Genomic DNA, 21,537 nt, shown 5'->3' with positions numbered 1-21,537 from the left:
TCATGTAAAGATATTATCTGAATAGCATATTACCAATTTAGATTGATGATAGGCTTAGAAACACAGGAACGCTTCAGGTCAGAAGAGTACTCCTTCTGACCTCCCTGGACATTTCCATTTTGTCTCGTTTTTTATGAAGTACCCTTCTTATGTCATCTTAGCCATTGCTGCTATGATTTCTATAAAATGGTTAATTTTAAAAATTTACTCACCGTAAATTCACAATAGACCTTGTCATAACAAGTTTGAAAAACAAATTCCCATTAAACCAACAAATACAATTTTAAAAAAAATTCAGATGCTGTCTATGCTATACTCTCTTTCCTGGCAAATATAACTAATTAATAAAATTAGTACTATTCATCTTTTCTAACCCAAGATATTATATTTTTGCTGAGTTAGTAGCAATTTACAGGAGACTTAGGAATAAAGAAAATGAGCTATTGTTTATCTTTCTCTTGAAATGCTTCCTTAATCTTGGGCCACTTTAACTTAATCAGAGATAATCATATTTAGCTTAACTTTACAGAATGCCACTGTAAGCTTAAATTTTTGGTCTTCAAGACTCGCCATCTAACCCTAAGTTTCTCTCTTAGCATGCATAGAGTTCTTCTGTGTGTCTCTGCGTATTTACTTTTCCTGTTCTTTTATCCTTTAGCCTAGGCAAGGTACCTCTCCAGAGGGCCTTTGACTTGATTAATTATCTTGGAAATGAGAACCATACTGCACCCATCACTGAAGCCCTGTTTCAGACAGGCCTCATCTATAACCTCCTTGAAAAACTGGGATACATGGATCTGGCCTCAAGACTGGTGGTAAGTCTGCCTTTTTACCAGTTTATTGCTGTTTATCTTTAATATTATTATTCATCGTTCCATTTTCAGTCAGTAATAGGCTGAAAAAGCAACCAGTTAAATTCCATTTTCTTCACTTTTCTGCTTGTGAAATCTTTACTTAAAATCAAGATGTTGCTTATGATAAAGAGCTGATAAAGGCTTAGTATGATATGGTCTTGTTTGAATATCAAAATACAGACATTTGACACCACTGTCAAAATGAGGTCACATGAGAATAACATTTCTCTATTCAAATCCTGTTTTATTTTTACATGATGAATGTTTGAAATAGGCCCTTTTACAAAGTAGATCTCCCCATTAATTTTCTAATGGTCATTATAAAATGACAGTTATGTTTGTATTGAGAATATTCTGTTTAAGAGTTCTTGCTGATAACTATCTAATGGATAATGATGCTGGTGGATATGTTTCTTTGCAAAGCACTAAAGGAGTCTTAGTATTAGAGAGCATTTTACCTTTCTTAATATCAACTGCCTGATCGTAATAGTTGTTATTTTGGATACTTTCAATATTAAACTGTCGAGTGAGACTTTAAAAGCTTGGAAGAGAGTGAAAAATTATTTGTTTTTATCTAATTCTCTGAATCAGCGCATTTTGACAACAGAGTTTGCTTTATAAACTAGGGCTATTTCCCAGGGACCCAGGCAAAAGGCAGCTTTCAGGGAAAGGGAGATAGTATTAGACCAAGAATTAGAATAAGTCTTTGGGGGTTTTGGTATTCTCACTGGTAAAAGGAAAGGGTTGGATTAAATCATTTCTTAAAACAACCCTCTTTCTGCCTCTATTATTGCCTTACCGTGCATCCCCTGTAAACAGTTCTCTCATCACCTGCATGATTCTCAGTGAGTGGAGGGAATGCAGGGCAGAGTGGCTGTGTGGAGCTTGAAAAGCTCTCCTCCCCTAAAAGTTTCTGATCTGACCCCAAAGAAATTACCCCATCCCTACCCATGAGCAAGATGCTTAAGTTAGATGATTCTCTGAGGTCTCTTCTAATGGTTAAGATTTTTATCATTTTCTGTTTCGTAAGGCTTTCAGCTAGCAGCCTTAATGAAAACCAGTGCCTGGAACATGACCTGGCCTGTAGTGACCCTCAGTAAATGTTGAGTGAATAAATGATTGAAACACACCAGAAACACATGCATTTGAGTGCTTTTACACACTACCGTGCTTAGTGCTTAGTGTAGATTACCTCATTTAATTCTCACACAATGCCAAGGTAGATATTTCTACCCTCATTAAATGAACGAGGAGATGGAATAGCTTCTTTAAAGTCACTTAGCTAGTAAATGATAAAGCTGAGATTCAAACCCAGATTAATTTCACTCCAAAGACTTCTCTTTGTGTTATATTGCTATTTGTAAAATTAGTTTGTGTCCTAGCAACGTCGTCTTTCCAGGGTACCTTTTGTTAGAAAAATTAAAGCTTTCTTCTTGTCATATTCTTTTGAAAAGCTTGCAGACCATACATTTAAGGTTTCAAGTGACTGACCCACATCTAATTGTTCTCCTAAAAATGAAATTGTCAACTTAAGAGACTTTTTTATATCTAAAATGTTAATAATGACTTTTTAAAACAATATTTATGTACCTTTCCAAGAAGTATGCAGATAGCTTACTCATCTCTTTAGGGCAAACTTAGAATCCAATAGCAACTTTCTAGTGTTAGTATAGTAAAGAGATTGGCCATTAGTTAACCAATTCGCCTATTGTTGATAGACATTTGCGTTATTTGTAGTTTGGAGCTATCATGAATAGCACTGCTATGATGTCTTCAATGAATGTCTTTATGCATTTCTGTGGGGTATATGTCTGGAAATGGGATTATTGAGTCATAACACATGCATAGTTAATACTGTACTATCAAATAGTTCTTCAAAGTTGTACCAATTTACACTTAGCCGTGTATGAGAATTCTAGGTGCTCTATATCTTTGCTGATAATTATCATTCATATTAAATCTTTTTTAGCCATGTGGATAGGTGCATAGTGGTACTGCAATTTTGACTTTAATTTACATTTTTCTACTGATGTGAAGATGATTTTCTTTTTGATACATGTATTGACCATTACATGTTCTTTTGTGAAATGCCCATCTTTTGCTTATTTTTCTATTAAATTGTCTGCCTTTTTCTTGTTGATTTGTAAGAGTTCTGTATATATCCTAGATATGAATCTTTTGTTGGTCATATATGTTTGCAAATATCTTCTCCTACTCCATCTTGCTTTTTTACTCTCTTAATGATTTTTTATTAATATGAGATTTAAATTTTAATGTAATCTAGCTTATGAAATATTTTCCTACCCCTAGATATTCTGTGTTCTCTTCTGAAACTTTATTATTTTATCCTTTACATTTAGATCTATGATCCATCCGAAATTGATTTTTGTGGATGGTGTGAGGTAGACACCAATATTCATTCTTTTCAGTCTGGATATCCAGTTATCCCCAGGACCAGTATATTTTATTGCATAGAATTATGTTTGAGGTAATTAGTGTAATATCAACAGCCTTTGGGGTAATATATTAATTTCCTAGGGCTATCAAAACAAGTCATTGCAAACTTGATGTCTTAAAATAACAGAAATTTATTCTCTCATAGTTCTGGAAGCTAGAAGGCCAAAATCAAGGTATTGGCAGAGTAAGGTTTGTTTCTTCTGACGAAGAACCTATTCCGTTCCCGTCTCCTAACTTCAAGTGATTGCCAGCAATCCTTGGTATTCCTGGGCATGTTGGTGCCTCACCGCGGCCTTTGTCTCTGTCAACACAGTGTTCTCCCTGTGTTTCTGTGTCCAGATTTCCCCATTCTTAGATTAAGATCCACCATAATCCAGGATGACCTCATCTTAACTTGATTGTACCTGCAAAGACCCTATTCCTAAATAAGGTCATATTCATAGGTCCTAGGCAGACACAAAATTTGAGGGGATACTATTCAACCTACTACAGGTGGCAATAAATAAGATTAGTGCATATCACTCACTTTTTTTCACTATTAAAGGGCAGTGTTGGTTCTGAATATCCCCTGTGAGGAGGCAGAATATCTCCCGACTCTGAAGCTGCCCAGTTAAACTTCATAATGGCAGAAGTCAATCTTCTCCTTGCCTCTCTGTTAACTCTGTTTAGAGCTTAGTGCTCAGGAAGCACTTGATACTTACGTTTTCTTTCAACTGCATCTTCATCCGAGATGATTTCCAGCTTTCTGGGCAGATATGTGTTTATTAGGAACATACTTCAAGGAGGGATCCAGGGACTGATGGATAGAGGGCAAGGGCAGAAGGCTTAGTATGTGTTTCCAAGATCGGACGCCCTTTTACTGCTGTATGTCTTCCTATGGTTAGCTAAAAGCCCAGTTAACTTTACTTCACCAAGAGGGAGAACGTGTCTTTTTAACATTCTTATTCTAATATTAGGGCATTCTGGTAGCATCAGTACTCCCAAACTAGGAAATCTGACATTCTACAGTTAGGAATTGGGATGGCAGACATTTATGAATCCTTGGATATGATGTTCAAATGTATTAGTGTCTAAGACTGATTTCTAATTAGCTTCTATATCATTGGAACCAAAGTATTATGTGCATTTATTGGTCATTTTGTTATAAAGGCTGCACATGACATATGCTGCATTTTGTGATGCTGTGGTGTTGTGATGGGTAGGGTCTGGAGGCACATTTCAGTTGTGTTAAATTGTTCACATCTGATGTTAACATCTGATCCTAGCCATATTCCTGTTTTATCACTTACAAATCTGTCATTCTTTTACATATGAGGCATTGGTGGGATAAACCTTTGGCAATAAAAACTGACATTTCACTTTTAAGAAACTCAATTGACCCAGGAAAGAACTCCCTGGGCATATCAGTGTAAAATTAAAGCAGTAAATCAAAATGTAATATACAACATAAGTGCTAGCATCTTTCCCTGCCTGTTTTATTTTAAAAATAATTTTATATTATTGTTGTTGTTGCATTTTATTACAAATCCAGTGTTTGTAGCTTTTATAACCCATCAACTTATTTCCTCTCTTCACTTGCCGTTTCACTTTGTAAAATCATAGAGTTGCATTCTATTGTTGAATGAGTTTAAATTTCAGAAAAATTAATTTGGAGCCATAGAAAAACATTTCATTTTTTTTTCTAAAAGAGAAAGGTAATTTGAAGCACATACTATGCTTCATTAATATTACTTAATATTAAAAATAAACCTGGATTACTTATAAAAATGGTATTTTATAACAGGATTTTTCTAATAATATAATTATTCTTTCTTAAAATGTTTTACTCTCTTATGTTATAATTTGAAATACATTTAAGCAACTATTTTGAGAACTTGTCTTAATGATTTCGTATGGAGGCTAACTAGTAAAATTGCTCCCTGTAATTCGGTGGTGTGACTGCTCAGGAATTAGCCACAGCCATCTTCAAGTGTCAGATTTCCTTTGCTTCCAGGACTTTAAGTGCCATTCTTTCCATTGCTGCCTTTGTGTTTTAGTAAACGCTCAGTGAGTATTGCCATTGTTCTTCACTGATTTTTTTTTTTTAAATAGGATTTCAAGCATGTGATTTTTTTTTCTCACATTTTTCATTTGTTCCTATTTGACAGTTATGAGTAGGATTTAAATTTCTTTTCTCCAGTCATTTGGGATGGTTTTCTATCATAATGCTGTTGAGAAAGTAAAGCCAGTGAAGATACCATGTAGAATGAAGTCAGGTGTGTCAAGTGGGATCTCCTGCATTGCTTGTCCATTCCTTGCATTGTCAGTCAGCATAGCAACTACTTTTCTACTTCGTGTCCTCCCAATGACTCAAAAGCTTTACCACTCACACATTCCACAAGGTGTCTGTTCTGTGTTTCATTGCTTTTGAAATAAACACAAGCAAGTTGACATGTTATCACAAACCTTGAGTTCTTTTCCTTGCAGATTCTTTTTTTCCATTCTCATATTCAGCTCCACAAGATGCTTATTCAGAGTAAGTCATTGCTAGGGGTAATGGCCTCAATAGTTTAAAAATTTCCAAATAGGATTCATTTTAGGTATTGACAGTGGTAGTCAGTGGTACTCACTGTCAATACCTAAAAGAAAGGAAGAAAGCAATGCTCTTTGAAGAACTTGAGCTAAACTTCTGAAGTTAAGGGTTTTTGTATGTGGTCGTCTGTGGTACATGATTACTTGAGATGAGATGCCACGATGGTGGTGGAGGTAAAGAAGTACCAGTGGGAAGAAATCCTCCCATGCTGATTACTGCAGAAGGGGTATCTGTTGAATTTTTTTCATTTTGGTCCTCCTTACGTAGCCATGAAGGTTTTCTAAAGAATACCTAAAAATGGCCGGGCGTGGTGGCTCACGCCTGTAATCCCAGCACTTTAGGAGGCCGAGGCGGGTGGATCACGAGGTCAGGAGATCGAGACCATCCTGGCTAACATTGTGAAACCCCGTCTCTACTAAAAATACAAAAAAGAAATTAGCCGGGCATGGTGGCGGGCTCCTGTAGTCCCAGCTACTCGGGAGGCTGAGGCAGGAGAATGGCGTGAACCCAGGAGGCAGAGCTTGCAGTGAGCCGAGATCACGCCACTGCCCTCCAGCCTGGTCGACAGAACAAGGCTCCATCTCAAAAAAAATAAATAAATAATACCTAAAAACATTTTTTATATCAGAATGTTTGTTCCTTCTAGTGGTATTCATAAAAGCATATTTCATATGATGCTTTTTAAAATCTCATGTGTCCTCACCCCCCACCCACCGTGCACAACTTGCAGAATGGAAATACATCGACATGCTATTAACAGCTTTGGTGTTTTTATTTTGGAGAGAGATGAAAAAAGTGTTTGTTAGTACCTTAATACCACAAGTATACGTTTAGCAATGACATCCCATACCAATGGACTAGATAGTAGATGATATTAATGAATAACTATTAGTTTTCTTAAGTGTGATAAGGTATTATGGTTCTGTAAGAGAATGTTCTGATATCTGTGAGTTGCATGCCAAAGTATTTATAAATGAAATATCATATCTGTATCTTACTTTCATATTGTTCAGCTAAAACAAGAAAAAACGTGTGTGTGTGTGTGTATGTGTGTGTGTGTGTGTGTGTGTGTGTGTGTGTGTGAGATACACACTTGAAAATGAAGCAAATGTCAATGCTAAAAACTGGTGAATCTAGATGAACAGTGTATGGGTGTTTATTGTACTATCTTTTTTTGTAGGTTTGAAAGTTGTTTAAATAAAAAATTGGGAGAAAAAATAAACTATAAACAACTATTCTTCCCTGCAGGCCTCATTTTCTTGCTAATTTGGTTAATTTGTTATAACATCAAACTAGTTGATAATGTTAGATATACCTTTAATATTGGATTCAGAAACATTTAAACATTAACTATCAGTAAAGAAGTTTATTTTTCTCTCATTGCTTTATAGGTTTATAGATTGTAAAGTCACAAGGTCAGGAAGTTCTGACTTCCTTACAGCAGTGGTTATAAGTGACACTTTTTGGCAGGAAAATAACTTCTAGCTGAGTACAGATAGAACTGCAGCATAAAGTTTCCCTACTGCACAGAAGTCATGAATTTTTTTCTGAGTTAACATCACTAAAAGTTCCCCTTAGCTATAGCAGTCTTATGCATAGCCTTTACATCAAATGGTTTCATCCCAGCTGTATGTGGACTTCATATGTCAGTTGATATTTAATGAGTAATATCTATGCCTTTTTTTTTCCTCATTGGATAAATTTTGGGGAAAAGAGATCTGATTGTCCTAATTTTTTGTGTTTTTTTGTTTTATTTTTGTCTTTTGAGGCGGAATCTTGCTCTGTTGCCCAGGCTGCAGTGCAATGATGCTATCCCGGCTCACTGCAACCTCCACCTCCTGGGTTCAGGTGATTCTCCTGCTTCAGCCTTCTGATTAGCTGGGATTACAGGCACCACCACCATGCCTGGCTAATTTTTGTATTTTCTAGAGATGTCATTTCACCATGTTGGCCAGGCTGGTCTCAAACTCCTGACCTCAGGTGATCTGCCTGCCTCGGCCTCCCAACGTGCTGGGATTATAGGCATGAGACACTGTGCCTGGCTGTAATTGTCCTGTTTTTTTCTGATTGTCCTAATTATTATTAAGCCATTATAATCTATTTTGTCTCTCTAGACCAGGGTATTTAAATTACTTCAGAACCAAATTCAACAACAAACTTGGACTGATGAGGGCACTCCATCTATGCGAGAGCTTCGGTCAGCCCTGCTGGAGTTTGCCTGCACCCACAACCTGGGGAACTGCTCCGCTACTGCCATGAAACTGTTTGATGACTGGATGGCATCCAATGGAACTCAAAGGTGAAGTATATCTCTACTTAGATGAATTATCTTCTTTTTCTTTATCTCACATCTTACACAGAAACCAGGGTATTCTCATCCTGCGTCATAAATGTTATAAAACTGAGTGTTAGTGTAGGTGAACTCTATGTATCTGCATTCTCAAAAAAGACTTTTAAAAAAATTATGGTAAAATACACATAACATAAAATTTACCATCTTAACCATTTTTTACTGTACAGTTCAGTAGTGTTAAGTATATTCACATTATTGTGTACTTATTTTCAGAACTTTTACATCTTGCAAAACTGAAACTCTGTACCCATTGAATAATTCCTCACTTCCTCTCTCCACCAGTCCCTGGTAACCACTATTCTACTTCCTGTTTTTGTGAGTTTGACTACACTGTGTATCTCATATAAGTAGAGTCATAGAGAATTTGCTTTTTTGTGACTGGCTTATTTCATTTACCATAATGTCTTCAGGGTTCTTCCATGTTGTAGCATGCATTAAAATTTCTTTCTTTCTTTCTTTTCTTTTTTTTGGAGATGGAGTCTTGCTCTGTCACCCAGGCTGGAGTGCAGTAGTACGATCTCAGCTCACTGCAACCTCCACCTCCTGGGTTCCAGTGATTCTCCTGCCCCAGCCTCTGGAGTAGCTGGGATTATAGGCATCTGCCACCACACCTGGCTAATTTTTGTATATTTAGTAGAAATGAGGTTTCACTGTGTTAGCCAGGCTGGTCTCGAACTCCTGACCTCAGAAAATCTGCCCGCCTAGGCTTCCCAAAGTGCTGGGATTATAGGCATGAGCCACCACACCTGGCTAAAATTTCTTTCTTTTTAAAGGCTGAATAATTTTCCATTGTATGTATATACCACATTTTGTTTATCCATTCATTAATGGACAGACCTTTGTGTTGCTTGTACCTTTTAGCTATTGTGAGTAATAATGCCATGCACATGGGTATGCAAATATCTCCTAGAGACCCTGCTTTCAGTTCTTTTGGGTATATACCCAGAAGTAGTATTGGTGGATCATATGGCAATTCTAGTTTTAATTTTTTGAGGAACTGCCATATTGTTTTCTACAGCAGCTGTACCATTTTATATTCCCAACAACAGTGCACAAGCATTCCAATTTCTCTACATCCTTGCCAGCACTTGCCATTTTCTGGGTTTTTTGATAGCAGCCATCCTAATGGGTGTGAGGTGATAAACAGTGTCTTAATTTAGAAATAAAACATGGCAGGTAGAGTTAGCAGTTAATAGAAAAGCTGTTGGTGGTAATTGATTCTCTCCAGCTCCTTACCATACATTTTGGAGAGAAGATTCAAGCATCAGATGAAGAGTTGGGGTGGAGGATTTGGATAACCTTTTGAGGTCTTTCCAAGCTCTGAGATCTTAATAAAGGCAGTAGTCTATGTTTTCTCCCTGTACCCCATTTACTGCTATATTTCTACCCTGAAACTTATCACACTGAATTGTAATGCATGTGTTTATTGCTCTATACTTTGGAATAGCCTGTGAGTTCTCAGAAGACAGAGGCTCTCATTCCTCTTCCGCTCCCTAGTGTCCAGCCTGTTGCCTGCCTAGTTCTTTGTGAGTTCTCAGTGAATATTAAATTGAACTGATGTATCCATAGTTGCACTACTAGGGAAATAGCAGTCACTGAATTAAACTTTTTCTCGACCCTAAATTGTGTACTCAAACTTGTTATTATTACCGACCCTCACACCAGAAACTCCACCACAGCCAACTCTTCACCTTTGTATTCAGAATATTTTCTTGTTATTCTCATGTTTGACCACCTCTCTTACAGCCTGCCTACTGACGTCATGACAACTGTGTTCAAAGTTGGAGCAAAAACTGACAAAGGCTGGTCTTTCCTTTTGGGCAAATACATTTCTATAGGCTCTGAAGCAGAGAAGAACAAAATACTAGAAGCACTTGCCAGCTCAGAGGATGTGCGGAAGCTTTACTGGTATGAAACCACCCGAGGAATATGATATACAGAAACCAAAAGAATACAAACACCGTGCTCCTGGGTAGGAGCTCATTGTTGAGGGGATCTCCTTTCCTCCCTCTGTTACAGGCCAGGCCTAAGTTGGACAGTGTGCTGAGGAGATCACAGGTGCTGGGCTTTATCTTTATGGACAAGCAGAAAATCCTTTGCCCAAAAGGGATTGCAAGATGTCAGGAGTCACAGCCCCCCTCCTACTCCTTGCTCAAAAAGTCTTCCTCCCCTTGGAGTGTTGTCTTGTACCCCACAATTGGTACTCCATATTTTGGGACCAAAGCATTGCTTTGTGCAAGCTGTCATTTTAAAAATGCAGACGTTTCAGAAAAAGATAACATATTAAACCTTCTGGGTTCTATGTTCATATGAATTTATTTGTCAGACTTTTCCTTTTTAATAGGTAGTGATGAAGGCCCAGAAGTAGGAGTGTCATATGGATGAAGGTAGGGCAGCAAGTCAGGCCTCCTGACAGAAAGAACAGGCAGTGGTGGGGTCGAGGAGCTCTACGTAGCCAAGAGGAATATGGAGGTATCTGGTGTAGCGAAAGAGCACAGATGTTAAAAGTCACACTGAGGATAGAAGGAGGCTTCTGGGTCTCATTACTTCTGTTGTATGATTTTGCTCAGACAAATCTTGATAGTGTCCCAGAGATGTCCTCAGTACCTGTCCAGACGCACTTACCAAAAGATACACTGTAAATAGTCATTTTCTTTAAAGTATTAGCCAACCTCTGACTTAACAAATAGAGAAAAATCATTGTTTTTAAACTGTACTAGTAATACACTAATAATGCCCATGATAAAGTATTCAAACAGTACCTAAGAATATAGAGTAAAATATGAAAGCATTTCTTATGATCCTTTACTTCCATTCTCGTTTTCTCTGTTAACAACAGTGTCAGTCCTGGTCTTTGTATTCATCTGTGGGAATAGATATATGTACAGATGTATGTATGTACATACATATATACCTACATATTTAACCTCATTTTAAAAACCATATTAGTTTTATACCATACTCAGTGTTTTGTGACAGTCTTTTTAGTGAATGATCAGTCTATGAGATTTTCCATGTCACTTCATGAAGCCTGCTTTATAAAAAAAGAAAAAAAAAAACTAAAGTGTTTTTATGGCTTCATAATATTCTGTAGTATGGCTCTATCATAATTTATTTAACCCATCACGTTCTGTTGTGCTTTTGTTTTTTTCCCTCCTAAAAATACTGCCACAGTCTTGGAGTAGGGGGTGGTTTCTCACTGTAAACAGATAGTATAGCATAGTAGATGAGAACTGCTTTCGTTCAGATATCAGGCTTTGGTATTTATTACTGTGTAACTGTGGGTCAATTAGATAACCTCAGTTTCTTCAACTATAAAATTGAGTTAGGTAGTATTAATAAATACCTACTTTATAGCATTGTTGTGTCAAGGACTTAGAACATTATTTAGTACATAGTGTCAGTAAATGTTTACTATGAACATTAATAAGAGTATATTCTGAAATGTATCCTAATTTTCAAATAATTCAAATGGCCTAGTTTTTTTAAGAATAGTAGTATAACATACCTGCCCATTCAAATCAAATAAGGTTTTTACCAGAAAAAAATACCCACCTCCCGAATTGTAATAAATTCTACCAGAATTTATTTCCAAAATGTTTTTACTATTTAAAAACTGTTTATTGTCATGTGACAATATAGTAAATGTCTGTTTCATTGGTGAGTTCTTTCTTGGTTAAAAAAATGACATTTTCAATCTATAGATCAATCATAGACTAACGCAACAGTTATTTCTTGAGTTGCTACAGAGCTTTAATTAGGAAACCATACTAATTTTAATTTAAGTTCAGTCATCACTTCTTCATGAATAATAATTTTGGAGGCTAAATCTGCTTTGCTCTTCAGGTTAATGAAAAGTAGCCTGAATGGAGATAACATCCGAACACAGAAGCTGTCTTTTATCATTAGAACAGTGGGTCGACATTTTCCTGGACACTTACTGGCATGGGATTTTGTCAAAGAGAACTGGAATAAGCTTGTACAGAAGTAAGTTTCTCAGAGAACTATTAACTTTTAGTATTCTCAAGTTGTGCATTTGAAAAAAGCTCCCAGTGTTGTGTTGGCTCACAGAAGTTAGGATTTTCTGTGAGAGGAAAAATACTTCCATGACAGTTTAATTGAAACATCCGGAAATTTTCACATTTGTTAACATAATTCCATAGCGTGAATCATTTAACAGTAGCATTCCATCTAAGTTCTAATTAAGGCTAGCCTTGCTTGGCACCAGGTTACTTAGCTCAGCATGGCTACAGACTATTTCACAGCAACCATTTAGCTATGCATATTGAAAAATACCTCTTGAAAAAACGAGATGCATTGCCAAGGCATCAGTTAAGAACTCACATTCAGCTAGATGCAGATGTAGGTTTTTTGCTTCTTTTAAATCCATAACGGCATTTCTGGGTGTACAGTGTGATCTTTGACGATATTAAGCGGATTAATAATTTGTCTACATGTTCTGAACTCTTCCCTTTTTCTGCCCACCTTTCTTTCCCGCTGGCAATAAGTATGCATAGGGCAACCCCGGTTTCCTCAGCTGTGGTTCCGGAAGGAGGATTCCACTCTGTCTTTGGCATTAAAGACTCCTTTGCACTCAGGAACAATGTTTTACCAGCAGCTGCCAAATTTTTTTGCTCTTGTTTTTGTGTTTCTTCAGGTTCCATCTGGGGTCCTATACCATACAAAGTATTGTTGCTGGATCAACTTACCTGTTTTCAACAAAGGCACATTTATCTGAGGTTGGTTTTATAAAATGCTAATACAGAGACTGGGCAACCCTCCACACACCCCGGGCAGGCTGCTCAGTTTAAGGGAGATGGTGGATTTTTGTGCTAATTCCTGTCTCTTGTCTCTGTCTTCCTTAATCAGTACTAATGATTCAGCATTGTGATTACTTGTATTACTTCTAGAGGGTGGCATATATGATAATGAGGAAAAATTCTGATTCCATTCTCTTCCCTTGTCTCCCTAATATAAATAATTTAAGGGGTCATAAAATTGTTCGGAAGAATTGCATTCTTAGGGTGAATTCGTAGCACCAAGCCTTTGGACTCTACCTTATTTATTGTTACTTAAACATCTCCTCAGTTCCATTTTAAGTTAGAAAAATGTATCCGTGTGGGAGTAAAAAGATTTCCTTTTTAAAATTATTTCAGATATCACCATATTGATTGGGAACTCCATGTAGATACCTTGAATATTAAAGTACTTCTTTCTACTGCTTTCAAGATAGCAGCATAGCCATCACTAAGTTAAAGCTTATTTTAAAAGCTGGAGTTACCTAAGGTTTATTGTCCTTCTTTTGAAATTCTTCTGTGTGGAACTTACAGGTTCAGGCATTCTTTGAAAATCAGTCAGAGGCAACCTTCCGGCTTCGTTGTGTCCAGGAGGCTTTGGAAGTCATTCAGTTGAATATCCAGTGGATGGAGAAGAACCTCAAAAGTCTCACATGGTGGCTGTAGCATGCACAACCGCACCTCATTTTGTCGCCCATTCAGAGAGCTTGTAAGCTTGGGCTCTGCTGCTTTTTCAAAAGCCAAGGTAAAGCCAGGATCGCTGCCAAGTTGTTTGCACTCTTAGGAGTTCTAGTTAGCTCAGGGCCTGACTGTATTTTTCATCCGTCTTTTCTGAAATGTCTTTGGGCAGTATGTAGTTATTTATTATAAAATTATATTCACCTAAATGCCAACCATCTACAAAAACAATGAGTAATTTTTCTACTTTGAAGATACACAAATGGGGAAAAAAAACCCTGTTTTGGAATTCTGTTCTATTCCTCAGTATACAGAAAGTTACTGACACAGTAAAACAAGGAAAGTTCTACCCTAAGAGCCACCATCACTGCAGGCCGCTGATTTGTCAGCCATCTGTTACTTCTTATTGATAGATGGTATTGGAATGTGGTACAAAGTTAGCTCTGAAGAATATGATAATGAAGACAATAAAGCATGCACTGTAAGAACTGACCTCAGGTGTGCAAATCTACTTTGATTTGGGGTTTTGATTAATTCTTAATTTTTCTGAAAAAAAGTTTAAATAATGTCTGTAACTATTGTGTTTTTTTTTTCTGCAGAATAGCCAGGTGCTACAGATTTTTTAAATTTTTGTTGTATTGAAAAGCTAAACAAGGCCAAAAGGTTAAATGTTTTGAATATTTAAGACTTTCTTTTTCATCTTTTATAGCGTTACCATAGAAAACTGTTCCAAACTGAGTTAACTTTAATTATAATTATCTCATTCATAAATGGTGATAGTCCCCAAATCTGTACACCTTTATCACTCCCTGCCATAGATATACTTTAGGTTAGTATTTCTACATTCGTGGCAAGCATTTTGCTAACACCAGTGTTTTTCATTGTGACTTTTATCACTATTACTAAGAATGCAATTTAAGTTGCCTTTTGGCATCATAGATCATAGAAACTTTCTCTCTGAATCATACCCATGTGTGAATTTTCATTTTATATGATAGTGTAGCATATTATAAGCATATTTTAAAACAGGGCCTTTGAGAAATTGAAAAAAAATTTATTTGAAGTTCACCATAGTACCTTAAAGGAACAAAGAGAATGTGGGATAGGAGTAACTTGAATTCGTGTTTAGTATGGTGGGCTTTGAATTTTTTTCACTATCAGAAATCGTGCTTTTGTTTAGTTAAAAATTATAGTTTTTCTTTTTTGTGTGTCCAAACTAGCATAAAAGGAGTGGTCAAAGAAGGAAAGAAAGAAAAATGGGGGAGGATGTCCAAAGCTGTATGGCATTTTACTCTTTCTGAAAGAGAAATACTGTACTTGAATTTTTGAGCTATGCAGACTTATACCTAGATTGTTGTGTTTTTTTGATTCTTAGGAGAAAAGCTGTCTTCCTAATAACTCTTGAGAACTTTATATGTTTGAAAACAGTTTCTATGTACATAAAAAGGGTAGTTACCCATTTGTGAGCACTTAAAACACTCCACAGAGTCAGTGGGAAAGGTCACCTTTTTTTATTCAGCAGGTATAAAGTTAGAATGTATGGAATTGTGAATAAAATTATATTTTATTTTATGAAAATATTTTTATATAATAAAATTTAAAAGGCTGGTAAGCTAAAAAAATAGTCGTCTTTAATCCTAGTGTGTTTTCCCCAATTTAGTCTTTTCTAAACCTTATCTGTTTTAGAGTAGAAAATATTATATCCTGAGAATCACAGAATCATCTAAGTATGTCTTATTCAACTGAGGTGATTGTAAGTCTTTATTCTTGTGCTTTGGTTAAATAAATGATAATTTAGTTGATAGTGAAAGTTAATGTGTTTTTATATTTTTGGAGTGAGGGAAAAATACTAAACTTTTGAGAGTTTTGTTGTTGTTGCTGGTTTTTTACCATGTTGTACTAAATTCCACTTTGATACAAAATTTAAATTTTGTAACTTCTCAAAATCAGTTAAGATTCTTCAGTTTTACCTGTGCTTCTTGACATCGCTCCTGTAATGTATGTTAGTTAACTCTGCATATGGCAAATCTTGTCTTGAATTATGTCATTTCTCTCCCTCTCTCTGTCTCTCTCTCTTTCTCTCTCTCTCTGTGTGTGTGTGTGTGTGTGTGTGGTGTGGGGGGTATTGTTATGAGTAAAACCTTATCAAAACTTGGCCTAAAAAAGAGATAACTCATGATCCATTGCTATCTTTATTACTCAAAGGCTGTTCATTCCCATGATCCCAGATTCATAGTAGTTGTAGGTTTTTGTTGTTGTTGCCCTTACCTTAATTACTTATAGTTTTAGTAGGCCTTGCCTCAGTTTTTCCCACAGAATTCCATAATTTTAATGTTGAACTAACCCATCTATCTAGGACTTCTAAAAACTACATCAGGAAGGTGAGGTTAAATGAGAAGTAGAACTTGTGGTGTGATAGGTATAATGGTAGCTTTCAAAGTTTTATCTTCTCAAAACATTGTCTTAGCCACTGTATTTCTGAGAACTCAGACTGAAGCACAGAAGTCACAGTATGCTTCTTTTATTTAAGCACACACATTCATGACACAAGTACTTGTTGAACAAGTGTTCTCATTGCAGAGAGGTCTACTTGAATGTAGAAGGGACATCATACTAGATTATTTTAAAAGAGAAAATTGGAAATCTAGAATTGTGGAAGAAATATTTATGCTTTGGAGATCTAAAAAGTTATGAATGTAGGAATTGGATGAGTCCAGTTCTGTTAATATAAAATGGTTAGATATACTAAACTGCAAGTAGTATCAGCTTCACCATAAGCTTGGGCCTTCCTCCATCCTGTTTTATTTAAGTCTCTTTAAATGAAATTTTGTTGTCATTGTTTCAGCGTTCATGAACTTTCTTAGTATCACAGGTTCTACTTAATTTTCTTTGCCATATGTGTTTCCATTTTATGGGACATTAGCCACCATAGGAACAGAAGAGTTGTCAGAAGACTCCTGGGTACAGTGAGCAAATCAAGCTGCATCAGTATTATAGGGTACCAAACAGAATCCTTTCTATCAGGAAATAAGAAATCAATTAAGTGTTGGCTGGGCGCGGTGGCTCACGCCTGTAATCCCAGCATTTTGGGATGCCAAGGTGGGAGGACCATTTGAAGCCAGGAGTTCTAGACCAGCCTGGCCAACATGGCAAAACCCCATCTCTACTAAATTATAAAAATTAGCTGGGCGTGGTGGTGCACACCTGTAATCCCAGCTACTTGGTAGGCACGAGAATCGCTTGAACCCAGGAGGTAGAGGGTGCAGTGAGCCAAGGTTATGCCGCTGCACTCCAGCCTGGTTGACAGAGTGAGACTGTCTCAAAAAAAAAAAAAAAAAAAGAGTTAAGTGTTGATTTTGTTGGATTACTGACAGCTTGTTGAGGTGGATTTTAAAAAGAGTCTGTTCAAACCAAAGTACCTGGAACCATAATCTGCCATCAGATTGCTAAACATTCACATAATCCCCATGTTTCACAGGGCTACAGAGAAGGCAAATACATCTCAGGTGAGCCACTTCCAAGGAGAGCAGTTCCTGGGCTGCAAAACTAGATCTGGATTTTGTTACTTGGGCCTCTCTAAAAACCGAGGTCATGGATATGACGTAGCTTTTCTTCTCACCTTTGCCATTGTTACTTTTGTATTTATGGGAATTAAATCTCTTTTTAAAGAGCTTCCTTCCCCCTTTACCCCATTTGTGTTTTTTAAAACTAAGGTATATATATTTGCTTGTTTTTGCATTCTTTATTTTGTGCTCCATTCCCTGCTTTGCCAAGTAAGTACCACATAAAAGTGGAGGTGCAAAAGTATGGTAAATCTCCTCCCTTAACCTTATTGCCTGCGTGGGTGATAGCTAAGAGAAAAGTTGATCGATTTTTTTCAGTGTTTTTTTTGGGAGTATATACTTTTAAAATGTACATATATGTTTTTGATAGTTTTTGTATTATTTCATTTTGTATATTTTTTTCCTGATGAAGAGTGATATATCATCCTATGAAAATTTCATCTACCCTTCCCATGTTACCTATATGGGCAATAGCTACAGACTAGTTATTTGGTTTCCTTCTTTGGAAGAAGGTGGTAATGCTGAGAGGAGAGCAGGGTATGTTCTTTTAAAAGTGTGTACAGATGTTTTTGCTATTTTGTGTTATTTCATTTTGTATTTCATTCATCCATTTTGTGGACATGTAGCTAAAACGTGGTGGTCCAAAAGCATGACAGATGTTCCCTTTGCCTTTATCCTTATTGTTCGCATGGACAGTAACAAACAGAGCAGTCCTAGTTGCTGTTGTTTTGATCTAGTCTTGGGGGCTGGGGTTGTATATTCTTTCAAGTGTGTATAAATATTATGCCACCTTTTTATACTTCATTTTATACTTGTTTCCTTGTATGGATGCATATATAATGAAAACTGAGGTTCAGAGTATGACAAATCTCTTCTTTTCCCTTTTCCTTATTGCCTATTTAGGCAGTAGCTAATAGAGTAGTTTGTTTTGTTTTGGGGTGTGGGAGAGAGTGGAGTATGCACTTAATGTATATAAATATACTTGCTACTACATTGTATTACTAATTTAGTTCACACTGTGTCCTCATGGACATGAAAGTACCAATGAAATGTGGAGATCTCGATGTGTAACAGTCTCCCATTCTCCTCATCACTTATTGACTACTGGGAAGTAGCTAACAGAGTAGTTGTCAATGGAGTATTTGAGGTGAAGGGGAGCGATGGGGAAGGTAGGAAAATGCACTTAATGTATATACTTGTTTTTACTACTACATTGTATTAATTCATCGGGTGCCCAGACTGAATGGTACCTAATGAACCATGGAGTTCCAGATGTATAACAGTCTCCTCTTTTCCCTTTCCCTTATTGCCTATGTGGGCAATACTTAGAGTAGTTTGGGTTTATTGAAGATTTTTTGCTAGGAGAGAGAAAATGGTTTCAGGGTAAAAGTATATACTTTAAACGTGTATATAAATGTTTTTGCTACTTTTCTGTCACTACCTTTCTTACCTTGTCCTTTACATGGATATATGAAGAAAATTGAGGTTCAGACTGTAACAACTGTCCTCTTGTCCCCTTCCCTTAGATTGCCTGTGTGGGCAGGTGTCTAAGAGAGTAGTTGATTAGCTTCAGGGATTCTTCTGTGGGTATTGGGGTATATACTTTTGTATATGTATGTACATATTTTTACTTCTTTATTATAGTGTTTCATTGGGTACCCGGTCCTTCACTTGGACGTGTAGGTTCCTAATGAGCTGTGGAGTTATGGATGTATAACAGTCTCTTCTCCCTTAACCCTTTTTATGTATATGGGCAATAATTTTAAAGTAACTTGGATTTTTTGAGGTTTTGAGGGGCGGGAGGGATCTAAGGGCAGATTATATACTTTTTAAAAATGTATATATACTTTTCATTACTATATTGTATTATTTCATGCTGTACCCAGTCCATTGCTTGGACTTACAGGTACCTAATGAAACGTGGAGGTCCGGATGTATGAAAATCTCCTCTTTTCCCCTTTCCTTATTGCCTCTGTGGGCAATAATTATAAAGTAGTATAGATGGTTTTTCTTTTTTACTCTATCTCCCTATCTCCAGGAGGGTGGGGTGTGCACTTTTAGAAATGTATATAAATGTTCTTGCTTCTTTTTCCTGTTACTTCATTGTGTGCCAAGGCCTTTCCATGGATACTTAGGTACGTAATGAAAATTGAGGTTCATTCTATGAAAAAATCTCCCCTTCTCCCCTTCCCTTATTGCCTGTTTTGGCAATGACTAGTAGAGTAGTTTAACGGATTTATTTTTTTGGTGGGGGGAGGTGGGGGAATTTCTGGGTGTGTCTTTTTTTTTAATGTATATAAAAGTTTGCTAGTTGTTGTTGTTGTTGTTGTTCTTTCACTCTCAACACAGTTTTTTGTTTAGAGTTGTAGGAATCAAATGTAATGAGGGACCCAGACCCAGGAGTGTGGTAAATATTCTTTCCCTTCCTGAGAGCCTGTGTATGCGAGCAAATAGTATATGAGCACTACAGGGCTTGGGTTTTGGTTTTTTGCTTTTGAGGATGTTAATGAGGAGTGAGATTGTGAGAGGAAAAGGCAAGATATATAATTTTTTAATGTATATAAATGTTTTGCCCCTTTTTGGTGTTAACTTCATTTTGAATCTGGTCCTTTGTATGACCACTTAGGTACTTAATAGTAATAAAGTTGAGATTAACTCTATGAAAAATATCCCATACTCCCCATCCCTCATTGCCTAGGGGGCAATGGTAGAATAGATGTTTGGTTTCTTTTGGGGGGTGTCGGGGTGTGTGTGTGTGTGTGTGTGTATACACACACAAGAACACACGTATTTATATACTATACACACACATTTTAATGTATATAAATATTTGCTACATTCTGTGTTATATAATGTGGTACCCAGTCCTCTGCTGGGACATGTATGTATATAATGAAACATGGAGGTCCAGACGTATGATAACTCTCCTCTGTTTCCCTTCCCTCATTGCCTGCAGGGGCAATAGTTTCATATCTTGGGTTTTTTATTGTTTAATTTTTTTTGTGGGGAGGGGTTCTTTGGGTGGGTAATAGGGGAAAGGACAGTGTCTATACTTTTTAAAGATGTATATAAATGTTTTCATGTTATTGGTTTTGTACCTAGTCCTTTGCATGGATATATAGGTACCTAATGAAAATCGAGGATCAGTGTATGACAAATCTCCCATCCTCCCCTTTCCTTATTGCCTGTGTCGGCAATAGCAAGTAGAATAGTTGTGTGTTGTTTACTTACTTGTCTGTTTTGGAGAGATTTCTATTTTTGGTAGGGGAATATTCTTAATAAGTATAAATATGTTTTCATATCTTTATTTCATTTTGTAGTCTTTTGCATGGCTATGTAGGGACCTAATGAAAGTTAAGTTTCATAATATGACACCTCACTTCTTCTTTTCCTACATATGTGGTTATTTTATTTCATTCTCTAGGATCTATTCCATTAAGGATACAAGTATATAGATGCACATACATCGTTTGCTTCTTTTTTCCCCCATTATTTTCCTTTAGCACTAAGTCCCTTGCAAGGGATCTGACTGTACCTAACAAAAATAAAGACCTACTAAATCCCTGCCATCTGGCTGGAAGGTGTAGCAGTGTAGTGATGTAACTAATGGCAACAAGTGTGCAGCAGATAAAACAGGCTCGGCTATGGTTGAGTTCTGAAAGCTAATTAGATCCAGCATTTCTTATGTTGATTCAAATTGAATGAGATAGTGAAAAGGGACCTGTGCTTTTGTAAATTCTAGAAAGGCAAGAGGACAGTATTGAATAAAGGTGTGTTTAAACTTCATTGCTCGTATATCTTTTAGTAACTGGTAAACCGGCGAAGCTGATAAGCCAATAAGAGTGCTGTCTAGAACTCATTTGCAAACCCTTAAGAGTAGCTTCTTTTTGAGGCCTGGACTTCTAGTTCATCTATAGAAGTCTATTATGATTCCATCAATTGCATAGCTTGTGTACCTGGTAGAAATTGTTTGTTGGAGTGACCCTTTTGAGTTATTGACATGGCTCCGATGAATAGAACATGAGCCCCAAAACTAAATCCAAAAGGAATTTTCTATCTTTCGTCCCCCACATGTGGCAAGACAAGTTAGCCCTTTCCTACCCAGAGTTCTTTTGTGTGACTGCATCTTTCTCCTCTGTTCTCCATTGTGTGCTTTCCTTTTTGTCTTTAGTGCCTACACTGTTAGGTGTTTTCTTCACTGGCATTCACAAATTTAAGCCATTGCTGCCTCATTAGCCTTGTATTTTGTGTGCATATCATGTAT

General features: G+C 36.7%; 1 protein-coding gene across 1 annotated transcript in view; it reads left to right on the top strand.

Annotated features, from left to right (window-relative positions):
- The window catches only part of LNPE (leucyl and cystinyl aminopeptidase), a 104,323-nt gene extending 83,033 nt beyond the window's left edge, over positions 1 to 21,290 (top strand). The window contains exons 13-18 of the mRNA XM_011745139.2: positions 659 to 815; positions 7,998 to 8,182; positions 9,983 to 10,144; positions 12,083 to 12,223; positions 12,894 to 12,975; positions 13,567 to 21,290. Coding sequence (XP_011743441.2) covers positions 659 to 815; positions 7,998 to 8,182; positions 9,983 to 10,144; positions 12,083 to 12,223; positions 12,894 to 12,975; positions 13,567 to 13,698 — 859 coding nt within the window. The 3' untranslated portion in view covers positions 13,699 to 21,290. The remainder of the gene's footprint in view (positions 1 to 658; positions 816 to 7,997; positions 8,183 to 9,982; positions 10,145 to 12,082; positions 12,224 to 12,893; positions 12,976 to 13,566) is intronic.
- Positions 21,291 to 21,537: the final 247 nt, after the last annotated feature.

This window comes from Macaca nemestrina, chromosome 6 (assembly GCF_043159975.1).
Source record: "Macaca nemestrina isolate mMacNem1 chromosome 6, mMacNem.hap1, whole genome shotgun sequence".
NCBI classification, from domain to species: domain Eukaryota; kingdom Metazoa; phylum Chordata; class Mammalia; order Primates; family Cercopithecidae; genus Macaca; species Macaca nemestrina.
This window is presented reverse-complemented; position numbering and strand designations above follow the sequence as displayed.